General features: G+C 48.6%; 1 protein-coding gene across 2 annotated transcripts in view; it reads left to right on the forward strand.

The window, feature by feature from the left end:
- Positions 1-14,142, forward strand: part of GSN (gelsolin) — a 54,283-nt gene that overhangs the window by 34,165 nt on the left and 5,976 nt on the right. For both annotated transcript variants that reach the window (XM_006773998.2, XM_006773999.2), the window contains exons 5-12: positions 226-380; positions 3,940-4,101; positions 5,580-5,729; positions 6,859-6,948; positions 9,457-9,589; positions 11,075-11,163; positions 11,332-11,547; positions 13,303-13,436. In XM_006773998.2, coding sequence (XP_006774061.1) covers positions 226-380; positions 3,940-4,101; positions 5,580-5,729; positions 6,859-6,948; positions 9,457-9,589; positions 11,075-11,163; positions 11,332-11,547; positions 13,303-13,436 — 1,129 coding nt within the window. The remainder of the gene's footprint in view (positions 1-225; positions 381-3,939; positions 4,102-5,579; positions 5,730-6,858; positions 6,949-9,456; positions 9,590-11,074; positions 11,164-11,331; positions 11,548-13,302; positions 13,437-14,142) is intronic.

Genomic DNA, 14,142 nt, shown 5'->3' on the forward strand with positions numbered 1-14,142 from the left:
CAGGCTTGAGTGAGTGCAGGGGAATGGCTAAGAGGTGAGGGTAGGGGATGTGTTGGAGCTGGGAGGACTCTTAGAGACCATGGAGTCCGGGCCCCACCTCCCCCATTATATAGATGGATTAACTGAGGTTCACAGAAGGCAAAGGATTGGCCAGCTTTTATAGCCAGGCCAGTGCAGTGCTGGGGACTCTGGAAGCCAGGCTTATGCTGCTCTGACATCCCCTAGGCAATGAGTGCAGCCAGGACGAGAGCGGGGCGGCCGCCATCTTCACTGTGCAGCTGGATGACTATCTGAACGGTCGGGCTGTGCAGCACCGCGAGGTCCAAGGCTTTGAGTCGGCCACCTTCCTCAGCTACTTCAAGTCCGGCCTCAAATACAAGGTGGGTCCCGAGCGGCAGGGATAAGTATGTCAATGGCAGGACTCACTCAGACTCACTCTCCTTTCAGCCTTGTGGGGTGATGTGGGCAGGTAAGTCAGAGCTCAACCTTTGGAGCTGGCCAGCCCTGGGTTTGAGTCCTGGTCCTTTCCTAGCGGTGTGACCTTGGACGAGTCACACTCCCTCTCTTAGCCTCTGGTTCCTTATCTTAAAATGGAGAGAAGAACATTCACCATCACTTCACAGAGTTATCGGCCACGGGTGGAAACCCAGCCTCGCGCTTGTCCTGGCCTTGTGCTGTGTCCTATTTCTGCATCCCTTAGTTCTTACGCCCTGTCCCATGTTAGGTATTTGAAAGGACATCCTTGATCACATTCCTCTTTCTGTTCATTAGAATCCCCCTTGAACTTGAACTCCGAAGAGTCTGAGCCAACACAGATCTTTCCTCCAGCCCCCAGCCAGGTGGGGCTGAGCAAAACCAAGCTAGGAGCAAGCCTTGAGAGGCTGTGTCCTAATACGCTGTGTGACTCCTGGCAAGCCAGTCGGCCTCCCTGAGTCTCCCTTTCCTCTTTGGTTACATGAGAGCCAGTTACACCTGCCCTTCAGGCCTGGGGAGAAGATTTGGTGAAGGTGTAGCTGGGTAATGCCTTGCATGGGGCTGGGCATCTTGAAAGGGCTCAGAAAAAGCTGGAGTTTTGCAAAGCAGGGGTTCTCTTTGGTCAGGATAGGGAGGGGGTCATAAGCTTTGATAGCCAGATGGGCCTTAATGTCAGTCCAAAGCTCTTATTTTCAGGGATGGAGTGGAAACTGTGGCACAGAATGATTAAGCAGCTGACCCAGGGTCACACAGCAAGTCAGTCCCAGAGCTGGGACCAGAACCCAGATCCCCTGACTTCCAGCCTTCTTTTCACTACGCAGCCTGCCTCTCCAGCCAAGCCTGTGTTGCTGATGTGTTGTGTGACTTTATAGAAGTCATTGTCCTGTTCTGGGTCTCAGGGTCCTCTGTGTCAATAGGGTGATGACCCTGTCTTCCCAGATGGGGCACAGGGAATTGGATAATGGGAAAGTGCTAGTGAGACTGAGATAGCAAAGGGCAGGGTGTGTCTGGTGAACAAGGCCTCAGGCCCTAGGCTGGGTGGAGTTGGGCTGGATTCCCTGGAACTTACTAGCGCCCCCTGTTGGCCAGTTCACCCGTGCCCCCAGCTCCTCCTGCTGAGCTTTCTGGCTCTACCTTCTTCCTGCACCCCATTCTGGGGCCAGGGTACCTTGAAGAAGGAGAGGTGAGAAAGTTAGGACCCAGACCACTGACCTGGAGAAGTACCTGGCCTTTTTGCAGCTCCTGGAACAGGAAGTGGAAAGAGCATTTGACCAGGAGCCAGAGAGATTAAGGTTCCAGTCCCAAGGCCACCCCTCTAGCCGCGAGGCTTTGGGCCAGTTGTACAGTTGTATGCCACTGGGTGTGTGCTCTCACACGTTCCCTATTTGGCATTTATTCAGCAAACATTTATCTATTATGTAACAACAGTCAGTGTCTGCTTATTGATGCTGCCGTGTGACAAGTCAAGCAGCTTATATAGCTAATCAGTGATGGAGCTGGGATTCAAACCTAGATGTGAGGGGCTAGCACAGAGCTGGTTCAGAGTGGACATTTCCAGACCTCCGGTCTACGATCTTGGCTCAGATGAGCCCTAGGAATTGGCATGCTCGCAAGCCTCCCCCACCCTCTGGGTTTTTTTCCCAGATGTTCTTGGGCCATACTCTGAGGAATGGGTTCCCAACCCAGGCCCAGATTTAGGACTTCCATCCTGAAAGGCCCTGGCTCCTGGTGCAAATGTGAGGTCCCAGGCCGGTCCTGTTTTCCACCTTTGCAAGCCCTCCTGCTGCCCCGCGCTTGGCAGGCCCAGCCCAAGGTTCTTGGCCTGGAGCCCTCATCAATTATAGATCCCAAGGAGCAGAGCTTGTTATGCAAGACTTGTTCCTGTGAAAGCCTGCACCTCAGTGCCAGTTCTGTCCCTGGGTGTGTGAGAAGGGGCAGGGAGGGGACAGGAGCCACTACTAGAAAGGGCTGTCACAGGGCCTGGCTAGCTCATCTTGTTCTGCAACCCCCAAATCCTTTTAAAAGTCACCGCACTTTTCAGAATCTGGTGATCCCTCCTCCTTCTCCTTTTTTTTCCTCCTCTTCTTTTCCTCCTCCTCCTTTTTCTCCTTGACTCTCAGACAGAACCCTAGAGACCCCTTGGGGCTGGGTTATTTGAAACCCTTTGCTCAGACAGAATCTGGGCCTGCTGATCCCAGAAGCCCCTGGCCCCAAGGAGCACAATGGGAAACAGAATCACTTGAACCCTTTCCGTCCTCCTTCCCATTTCTCAGATAAGGAACTCAGTGCCTAATGGGTGGAGGGGACAACCCCAATCACCACATTTTTCTTTGTTTTATAAACAGTTTAACATTTTAAAAAATGTAAATCTTTATAGGTTTTGACCTTCATTTGTCTATAAGAATGATGCAAGCTTATTGTAAAATGTCAAACATTATAGAAATATAGGTTTTCAAAGTAAAAGTCCCCTATGATCCTACTCTTGGAGTTATATATGTATATTCATATAGATGAAGAATTATCTCTATATATGATATATGTATCATTACTTTAATTTGGAAAATGGCTTTTAAAACAATTTATCCTATTACATTTTGTTCAAATAATTTGATACCAGCTGCTACCCACCTAATGGTTAGCTCATACAAAGCAGTAATTAATACTAAAGATTATAGTACAAATAGTAAAAATTTCAAAATATTCCTGCCCTGTGTTTGTAGATCCACTGTCTTCTAAGAGCTTGCATATATATATATATGTGTGTGTGTGTGTGTGTGTGTGTATATTATATATTATGTATATATAATATATACATTTAAAATCTTTATTGTTGAAAGTATTACATATGTCCCCTTTCCCCCCCATTGACCCCTTCTAGCCTGCGCCCACCCCTCGCCCCAGGCCTTCACCACCCTATTGTCTGTGTCCATGGGTTATGCATATATTGCTTTTATTATTTTGTTAACTCATCTCTTCAAGTCTAATTTTCTAGATCAGTGAGAGTTAATCAGGAAATGCATGCCCACAATAATTAGAAATCAAGTATTCCTTTATTTTATAAATTTATATACAGAGAATTTATTGGAACCAAGATTTATTACACAAAACAACCTTTTAAAAAAGAGAGGCCTGGATGGGGTGGCTACATCTCTGGCCTTTCTAAAAGTGCTTCCTCCTCTACCCCCATGGGACCCTTTTCTTGAAGAATGTCTTGGGCCTAGGGTTCCTTAGAACATCCCTTGGGAAATGCTGGTTTTGAGAAAGGAATGTTTGCAGGCCCCAGAGGTCCTGTTAGTGGAGTATGAAATTCAAAGGGGGTGGCAGCAAGGTGCAATGGTATGGCATCTGCTTGAAGGCCCCTGGTCCACAGGTCAGAATTTCCTTCAACTGAACCCTATTCCTTTCCCCCATGTGTGCTGCCCTGGACCCTCTCCCTGGACTGATCCTGTCTCCTTGACCCAACAGAAAGGAGGTGTGGCATCAGGATTCAAGCATGTGGTACCCAATGAGGTGGTGGTACAGAGACTCTTCCAGGTCAAAGGGCGGCGTACGGTCCGTGCCACTGAGGTGCCCGTGTCCTGGGAGAGCTTCAACAATGGTGACTGCTTCATCCTGGACCTGGGCAATGTAAGTCCTGCCCTGCCTTTTCCCAGGGGACAGTGAGGTACTCCTGGCCTGGCCAGGCCTGATTCTAGGAAGGTAGACAAACCTATGGTAACTCATGCGAAGACACCAACAGGGAAAACAACAGGCATATGTGCTCTATCCATGAATCAGACACACCTGCAAAGACTCACATACAGGTGTACCCAGCACTCATAGACCTCCACGCATGTAGACTTAAGGCCATCATGCCATGGACACAACCCTCCTGCACAGTGTACTTGGACATCAATTGACATATAGACTCCATGACATCTTGTGTTCATATGCACATCTTGTGTACCTTTTTACATATAGTCCCTCACTTAAAAATGCATGGCAGGCATGTGCAAAAATGTTAGGCTCATGCCCCCCGAGCATGGACATGGCACCATTATCAATGCCTACACACATAAATTTGGGTGTGTTGTTCAAGGACCCACATATATATGTGACAGACATGCAGCTGCACATGCACTCTTGTATATGGCAATGTGTGTGGGACACACTTACCCAGGCCCAACTTACAGGTGTGTAATGCTTTGTGCCCATTCATCCCAAACCCATGGGCCTTCATACTTGCAAATGAACGTGGACAGACATTGCACCCAAACCTCATGTTTACATGTGGTGTAATGTCCATGCACATGTAGGCACACACTTATTTAAAGTATAATAGTCACACAGAAGAGTGTGTGAGTCATGAATGCACAGCTCTGTGCATTTCACAACATGAACACACTGTGTAACCAACACCCAGATCAGGAAACAGAACATCACCAGCCCTGAGGAGGCCCCTTCTGTCCTCCTCCAGGCCCTTCACTCCCAAGGATAACCACCATCCTAAACCCTCTCAACAGCACATGGAACCATTCATTTTTATGTTTGACTTTTGCTCAACATTCCATTTCTGAGATCCATCCATATTGTAGAGTGATCATTCTCCTCATTCTATGAGATTCAATTGGCTGGATATGTCAGTTTATTTATGCTTTCTGTTGTTGATGGGCACTTTGGGTAGTTTCTGGTTTGGGGCTATTCCACCTGGTGCTCCTCTGATGTTCTTGCACAGGTCTTGTGGTAGATATCTGGATACACTTGTTGGGTATAGCCCTTGGAGAGGGATCGCTGGCTCATAGGATATCGATATGACCAGATGGTTTTCCAAATTGGTTGTACCCATTTCTGCTCCCACCAGCAGGTCAACATTTTTATACACATGCTCTGTGCAGTTGTATCTGTGAAAAACTCATATTCCGAGTCATACACTCACATATTCTGGTGTACTCCAGTCGCACACGTTGTGCTTGATATGCACCTGTGCATGCTCCACCGGCCCTCACCATGCAAACAGAGACCAAGGAGAGCTTACACATGCCCCACAGTGTCCTCCTGACCTTGTCACTGGGCAGGGCTTATACGAAGGCTGGGGCATTGCCTTACCTGGGGTCCCTGTCTTACAGGATATCTACCAGTGGTGTGGCTCCAACAGCAACCGATTTGAGAGGCTGAAGGCCACCCAGGTGTCCAAGGGCATCCGGGACAACGAGCGGCATGGCCGGGCGCGAGTGCACGTGTCTGAGGAGGGCGCTGAGCCTGAGGCGATGCTCCAGGTACTGACAGCCACTCCCAGGAGTGTGGGGTGGGAGCTGAGCATGTAGACAGGATGCTCTTTACTTTCTTCCATTTAGTAGGCAATTTTGAGTTGAATTTACGTTTCTGTCCAGCTGAATTTCTTTAGAAAATGGGCAAGAGCAGCTTCCCAGACAACTCCCAGACTCCCCTGAGAGGTGGGCTGGAATCCACCACTTGGTGTTTGCTGGGGTTGTGAGCCACACCCTCCAGCTGAGAGGGCCAGGTCTTCCAAAGTAGCTGAGGAAGTGGGTCTCGGCCTCCTTGAGAGCAAGCCCGGTGCAGGTGGGAAAAAGTCAGCCGAGACCCAGTCCTCTCTTTTCCGCCCATTCCTGGTGGTTTATGGCCTGTTTAGTCAACTGCATGATATAATTGTCAGCTATTTTGCTTTGTGAACATGTCAGTAGAGGCAAAGTTTACCAGGAAAACGGGGGAGACCATGAGCCCTGCTCCATCCACTTAGCTCCTGCTCATCTGGGGGTGTTGGCATTTTGGTTTCTAGGAAGAGCAGGAAGTGATTATGATGAGGGGGAGCCTGGAAACAACCATGGCTTGGGAGGGTTGGTAGCTGGGGTGGTTGAGGCAGTTGAGGCTGGTGCGGCCAGGATGGAGGAGTGAAGCAGGCTCTGCAGTCACAGGTTCAATTCTGCTTGGCACTCATAGCTGTTTGCATAAGTCGCTCCATCTCTTCATCTCTTGGTACTTCTGTAATGTAAGAGTGATAAGCTGTGGCCCCTAACATGGGTGTAAGCATTAAATGGGATCTACTAAAGGCACTGGTTGGAAGGTGTGGTCAGGAGCTGTAGTTATTGGGCTTAGAAGGCCTAGGAGGAAATGGTAGTGTAAATATCTGAAGGACCGTCCTGGAGGCAGAGGAGCAGGAGTCCTCCAGAGCTTTCAGAGACAGGGTGACAGGCCGATGTGGTTGAGGCATGTGAAGATGCAGGCTGTCTCTGGAGGGGTTTTCCCCTAGCTGGAGGTTCGCTATGGATGCCTGTGTAGTCCTTGCCTGCCCAGGAGGGAGCTCTGTCAGGAGTCTAGGTCCCTCCTGTGGGAGGAGGCTGCTGAGAGCTCACTGCCACCCTTTCTTCCACCTCTCCATCTCTGTAGGTGCTGGGCTCCAAGCCGACTCTGCCTGAAGGTACTGAGGACACAGCCAAGGAGGACGCAGCCAACCGCAAGCTGGCCAAGCTCTACAAGGTGAGCCTCAGCTGCTCTGTCCTCTGGGGTCATGCCAGGGAAGCGGGAGACTGAGCCTTCCTGAGCTCCACTGTGTGAGGCCTTGAGCTGAGCATGCTTGGGGGGTGTGGTGGGGGCTTGGCTTCTGCCGGTCTCCAATGGGCAATCTACTGCCTTCGCCTCCTGTACCAAGAACAAGAGAAAGCCATTGACCTCAGACACATCTGTGTCATGTTCATCTAGGGGGTCTTGGCAGTACCTGTCCTCTCTCTGGGACTCAGTTTTCTAGTCTGTAAAAAATGGGGAGAAGGGCAGTAAAGTGAACTTTGTAGAGTTTCTGAGAGTCTACAGAGTAAAATGACAGGAAAGTATTTTAGGAAAGTACTTGGGGAAATGCTACAGAAATGGACATGTGGTGGGGTTTTTTTGCATGGGGAGGATTATGGTTAATGACTTTATTTATAATTTCTTCTTTGTGATTTTTAAAAATGAATTGAGGCTGCTCTTGAGCTAAGGAACTTTGGCTTGGTGGCTGAGCTCCAGGAGAAAGCCCACATAGCCATGACACTCCTGTTGTACCCTGGGCTTAAATGGGGCACAGATGTTCATTACCTCCAAAGAAAAACCACATTCATGATTTTTTTTTTATAAAGTAATGCATGTTCACTATAAAAATAAAATAGCAATACTCAAAAATATAAAAAGATATAACATACAGATCATGTCTTATAGAATTGACAGTTGAAACCTATATAATTTTATTAACCAATGTCACCCAATAAATTGAGTAAAAATTAAGTAAACACACACACACACACACATATATATATATATATATAGAGAGAGAGAGAGAGAGAGAGAGGAAATAAAATGTTTTAATGGACTTGGCTCAGTGGATAAAGTGTTGGCCTGTGGACTGAAGGGTCCCAGGTTTGATTGTGGTCAAGGGCATATGCAGGGTTGCGGGCTTGATCCCCAGTAGGTGGCATGCAGGAGACAGCTGATCAGTGATTCTCTCTCATCATTGATGTTTGTATCTCTCCCTCTCCGTTCCTCTCTGAAATCAATAAAAATATATTTTAAAAAAGAAAAAGAATCTCCTTAATCTGACTGGTTAACAATAACCAGTACTATTTTAAAATGTATTTTAATTTCAAAAGTAACAATATGCAGATTTTAAAAATGGCTCCCCTCTTCCCCTCTCCATCAGTTACCATTAATTGGTGGGGGGTCCAGATTACATCTTTCTGCATCTAGTTATATACTTTTCCCATCTCTACTTGATACACATAGATCCAAACTATTCATGCTGTTCTGTGGCCTTCATTTCTCCCCTCAATGTGGCCATGAATACCTTTGTAAACTAGACCACATGCCCTTTATGGTGGTCTATTTCAGGAACATAAGAGTTTCAGCATATCCTTAATGATGGACATCAGTGGATGTTTCTGCCTTTTCCGATTGCAGACAGTCCGATTGCTCTTGTGCTAAATATGGCAGTAGAGCAAGTTCCCAGACTTGGTCACAGGCTGAACAGTGGGTCGGTGATTGAAGATACTGGTCTGGAGTCAGCTGCCTGGGCTCGAATCCCAGGCTGGTGCTCTCTAGTGTGCAGGTCGCTTCACCTCTTTGTGCCTTGGTTTCCATGTGAATACAATGGGGTTAGTAGTAGAACTATCAGAGGGTGTGGCAAGGATTAAGGAGTTCTATAATTATGTAAGTTATCAGTTACATGAATTGCTTTGAACAGTGCTAGCACATATGAAGTACTCAGTAAATACCGAACACTCATTATGTAAAGTTCGAACACATATTATTACCAAGCTGCACTCTGGAAGAGCTCCCAAATAACCCTGCCCGGGGGGTTGAAAGTGCTTGTTTGCCCAGAGCCTTGTCCACACTGGGTATTGTCAGTCTTTTGATTTTGATTGGTATGGTTCTCTTAAAAAAAATAACTTAATGAACTTTTTATTTTGGAATCATTTTTTAGGTTTTCAGGAAAATTGCAAAGATAGTACAGAGTGTTCCCATAATCTCCTTCATCAGCATCTTCTTAATATGTAACATAACCCGGTACAGTTGTCAAAACTAAGACATTAACACTGGTCCCACGCTAGTAACTAAACTACAGACTTTATTCGGGTTTCCCCAATTTTGTTATTCCAGATTCCAATTCAAGCTACCACATTGCATTTACTTTTATTTATTTATTTTTCCTGATGAGATTAGCTATCTTCTCAGCCCATTGTACCATTCTTCTTCTACGCCGCCTGAATTCCTGCATTTTATTCCCTCGCCCTTTCCGTGTTCCACCTGTGTGTGGGTCGCAGATATGGCCGTGACAAAGTAGGAAAGGAGAAGGAAGACCTGAGTGAGCCTCAGAGCCTGAGGACGCAAGCCCTGGCATTACTCTGCCCTGGGGTTGTGGCAGGGGTTGGGATGTGGACGTGTGTTGGGCTTGGGGTGCCCTCTGGGCAGGCAGAGGTGGTGGAAGTTACTCACATCTGGGCTCTTCTCCTGTCCCCTTAGGTCTCCAATGGTGCGGGCACCATGTCAGTGCTGCTGGTGGCTGATGAGAACCCCTTCGCCCAGGGGGCCCTGAAGTCAGAGGACTGCTTCATCCTGGACCATGGCAACAACGGGAAAATCTTTGTCTGGAAAGGTACTGGGGGCTAGGAAAGGGCTCTTCACTAACTGGGCCTTGGCGGCAGCTCCTAGAGCCTGGCAGCCACTCAGCTCAGGAGGGAAATAGAGTATGTTCCATGGACCCCAAGGCAGTGGCAGGCTCCTCAATGGACATCGGGGGTTGAGCTAAAGCCCTGACTTTGCAGTTGACTCACTGTGTGATCTTGGGTAATTTACTTGCCTCTTTGGGTCTCAGGCTTCCTATTTGAGCTAAAACCAGTGTTTCCCAAATGTGGCATAACACCAGTGTTTGAAGCAGTTAATTGGCATCATATAAAAAATACGTAAAAAATTTATATATGGCTTTGTGGTCAAATAAGTTTATGGTCAACACTGGGTGCAATTACTTATGTTCACAGGCTTGTTTACTGCAGGACTTGTCAAGTGCCTTTAACTTGCTGATGTATTGGGGGCTTTTCATAAAGGTGGTCTGGTTTCTGGTGGAGAAATGCTGTGGTGGGGGTCGTGGACTTTGTGGACTGCCTTGGGTGCTGATTAAGGGAGGCTCCTGGAAGATGCTGGCCCAGATGTTTCTGAGCAGATGCATCAGCACTGTCCTTAGATGCTTTCTCATCAGTCCAGGGGAGAGGACAGCAGGGGAGGGAGGCAGTGGGTGCAGGGCATGGCAGAGAGAGGGAGAGAGAGTTGAACACATGTGGCCATCGCCATCATCATCATCATCATCATCATCATCATCATCATCTTGGCAGTGAGAAGGCTGGGGGCAGGAGCTGTCCAGACACCAGACACAGGGATGCTCTCAGGGTTGGGAAACACTTCAGACTGTGGAGTTGGAGGAAAGATGGCCTAGGGGAGAGTAGGAGCCCGAGTGTGTGGTATGCAGGCTTCCGAATCAATGGGGCAGCTAGAGCTTTCCCACTGGCTGAGTGGCTGTGGTCAAGTCGCTTAACCTCTCTGAGACACAGGTTTCCTTATATGTAAATGGGGATGAGATAAAACTGATCTTTATCACCTAGGGCAGTGGTCAGCAAACTGCGGCTCGCGAGTCACATGTGCCTCTTTGGCCCCCTTGAGTGTGGCTCTTCCACAAAATACCACGTGCGGGCGCGCACGTACAGTGCGATTGAAACTTCGTGGCCCATGTGCAGAAGTCGGTATTTTGTGGAAGAGCCACACTCAAGGGGCCAAAGAGCCGCATGTGTCTCGCGAGCCGCCGTTTGCCGACCACGGACCTAGGGTCATTATGTGGATTAAATGAAAATACCTATGTGTAGTCCTGACCAATTGTTCAAGACAGTGGCTGTGGTTGCTGACATCAGCCAGGACTCCTGCTGGACTGCAGGGGATCTAGGAATGGTCAGCTCTGGGAGGGGGTGTCTCACCTTGGCTGCTCATAGTCTAAGAAGAGTAAGGGGGGAGGTCCGGCTGCTACCTTCCCTGGACCATGGAAAGTTAGGGCGCAACCCTGATCCCAGGTCCCTTATCTTCTGTCTGCCGATAGGCAGGGGGGCCAACACCGAGGAGAGGAAGGCTGCCCTCAAAACGGCCAGTGACTTTATCTCCAAGATGAACTACCCCAGGCAGACCCAGGTAAGTCTGGAGTCAGGTGGGAGAGTGAGGGTGGGTCCAGTTTGGGTGAGAAAGGGCTGGCCTGGGGTGGGTGTCCCCCCTCAGTGTGGACTGGTAGCCTGAGGCTCCTAGGACCCCTGCTGTCCTGGGGGTCCCAGCCACATCCTGCTCTTCCCTGACCCCTTCCAGGTCGCTGTCCTTCCTGAGGGCGGTGAGACCCCACTGTTCAAGCAGTTCTTCAAGAACTGGCGGGACCCAGACCAGACGGATGGCCTGGGCTTGACCTATCTCTCCAGCCACATCGCCAACGTGGAGAGGGTGCCCTTCGACGCCGCCACCCTGCACACTTCCACTGCCATGGCCGCCCAGCACGGCATGGATGATGACGGCACAGGCCAGAAGCAGGTACCTGGGGCTGGGGTGGGCGTGTCCAGACCCCTCCCTCTCTCCCTCCTAGGCACATCTGGCCCATGCATGGCCTCCTGCTTCCCCGTGGACTTTTCTCTACGGGGTTTGGATCACAGTTCTGGTGGATGAGATGCTTTTGTTTTAATTTTTATAGCTAGCATACTCTAAGCACCTACTGTGTGCTAGGCCCTGTGCCAAGTGTCTCAGGACCCACCTGCCTGTGAGAAGTGCCTGGCCTGGGAAGAGAGCTACAGCTGATTACTCAGACCTTTGTTGTCCGTGGAAGATGGGAGGCCAGCAAAGGGATTATGGGAACAGAGGAAGACAGTGAGGGAGGATGGTCTGGGAAGTCTTCACAGAGATGGGGGCACTGGGTTGGGTCTCTTTATGAATATCGATTTGCTGCCAGAGAGGAGCAGTGGGCCTTATAGGAGTCTGGAAGCTGTCCCAGAGCCTGGTGCTGAGGACATCCTCAGGGAGGGTGTGGACTTGCCCCTGCAACGTGTGGGTGCCGGTGATAAAAGCAGAAATGTGGCAGGCTCCATTCTGTGCTTTCAGAACTCTGTGAAAATGGATTAGAGGCAGGAAAATGAAGATAGAGACCCCATGAAGAGATTGTTATGGTAGTTTAGGAAAGAGAAGATGACCTTGAGGAAGGTCACAGTGAAGATGGAGAAGAGTGGGCTGGAGTTTAGAGATGTTTATGACATAGAATCTGCTTCTAGCAAACATCGATCCCATTCCACATGATAAAAATAGCAAAAATGTTAATTTTTATTGTCATTTGTATCGTTGGTATCATTCATTCATTCATTCCTTGAGTGGGAGGAGAGGATGCAATGAAAATGTTCAGGGCAGGGTAGTGTGGAAAGAGCCCTGGCAGCCAGGCTGTGTGATGTTGGGTGAGTAACTTAACCTCTTTGAGCTTCACTTTTTTTACCTTTAAAATGAGATTTAATCCCACTCCATCACCTTCGAGAATTTTGAAGGTCCAGAGATTCTGGGCTTCTGTTTCCTGGGACTTGCAGGACCCAGAGTCTGTGTAGCACCACCAGGTGGCGCTGCAGGGCCTCATGGCCACTGGGAAAAACCCCGTCACCAGAGCTCTGAAAAGCGATCTGCCAGCAGGGATCATTCTGAGGTCACCTAGTGATGGCCCTGCCTCTGGAGGCGATCTATAGCGTCCAGACAATTCAATAATGATACCGATAATAGCAAAATTAGTAATAACAACAGCAATAATTCTAATAATAAAGTAGTTGCCACACTGCAGGGCTAGCACCCTGTGCCAGGCTCTGTGCTAGACTTTCATGAATAAACTCACTTGATCCTCACAACAGCCTTTCCATTTTTCAGATGAGGAAACTGAGGTTCATAGAGTTTAAGCAAGTTGTTCCAGGTCACACAACCTCTATAAGGGGGTGGAAGCTGGTCTTGATCTGGGTCGTATGTTGATTTGTGCCCTCAGCTCTCACTGTGCTATGCTCAATAAAAGCCAGCTGCCAGTGCCTGTGCTGATCCCTCCGAGGAGGAAGTACGGGATGGGGCGGGGGGGTTGGGGGGGCAGGAATTCAGAGAAGGACACACGGGTTTGAATCCGAGTGGCCCTGTGATTTGGGTGAATTATTTAGCTTCATTCTGAGCCCAGGTGGAGTCACCTATCAAAAGCTTGTCCCAGGGGGAGTCACTGTGGTGGGGCTGAACTGGGGGGTAGGGTGCCGCACCTTGTTGAGTCCAGCTTTGCTCTGGCAGATCTGGAGAATTGAGGGCTCCAACAAAGTGCCCGTGAACCCCGCTTCGTATGGGCAGTTCTACGGTGGGGACAGCTACATCATCCTGTACAACTACCGCCACGGTGGCCGCCAGGGCCAGATCATCTATAACTGGTGAGGTACTGGGGCCACGTGCTGTGGGTGGAATGTGGGAGCCCCAAGGGCAGGGGGCGAACGGGGCTGAGGGGTATGTCTAATTGTATGTGAGCCCGAGGTGGGACAGCACTCTGCTGGGAATGGCTCTCATGCAAAGAGCAACACCACTTGTCTTATTTCTTGGAAGGACTTTTAAGGGGGATGTTCTTATAAAAACATTCCATGGCCATTGTAAGAGATGTGGTGAGTGGGGATGGAACAGGGAGAAACAAACCCGCAGAAAATCTCCCCCACATTCCACTCTAAGTGCTGTGCACACAGGTGTTTATCCTTCCACCTATTTTCTAATGAAAAATTATTTTTAATTTTTAAAAATATAGGTGACACATTTATGTAATTCAGAAAATCAAAACAGAATTAAAAAGTGTGTATTTAGAAATCTTGTTCCTGGTCCTGTTCTCCAACTTCACCCCTCCATGGGTCACTGCTTTTATTAGTTTTTTGTATAGCCTTCCAGTAGTTCTTCATGCAAACACAAGCAAATATGACCCTGTATTCCTAGTTCTCTCCCTTCTTTACACAAAAGATAGCACACTTTGTATATTGTCCTGTACTTTGCTTTTCTCACTTATACTTCTGGCGACCAATCTGTGTCAGCAAGTTTCGTTGCTCTTTTTGATAGTCGCATAATATTCCAGGGTGTGGCTGAGCTGTAGTTTAAGAG

This window comes from Myotis davidii, unplaced genomic scaffold (assembly GCF_000327345.1).
Source record: "Myotis davidii unplaced genomic scaffold, ASM32734v1 scaffold964, whole genome shotgun sequence".
Lineage (NCBI taxonomy): Eukaryota > Metazoa > Chordata > Mammalia > Chiroptera > Vespertilionidae > Myotis > Myotis davidii.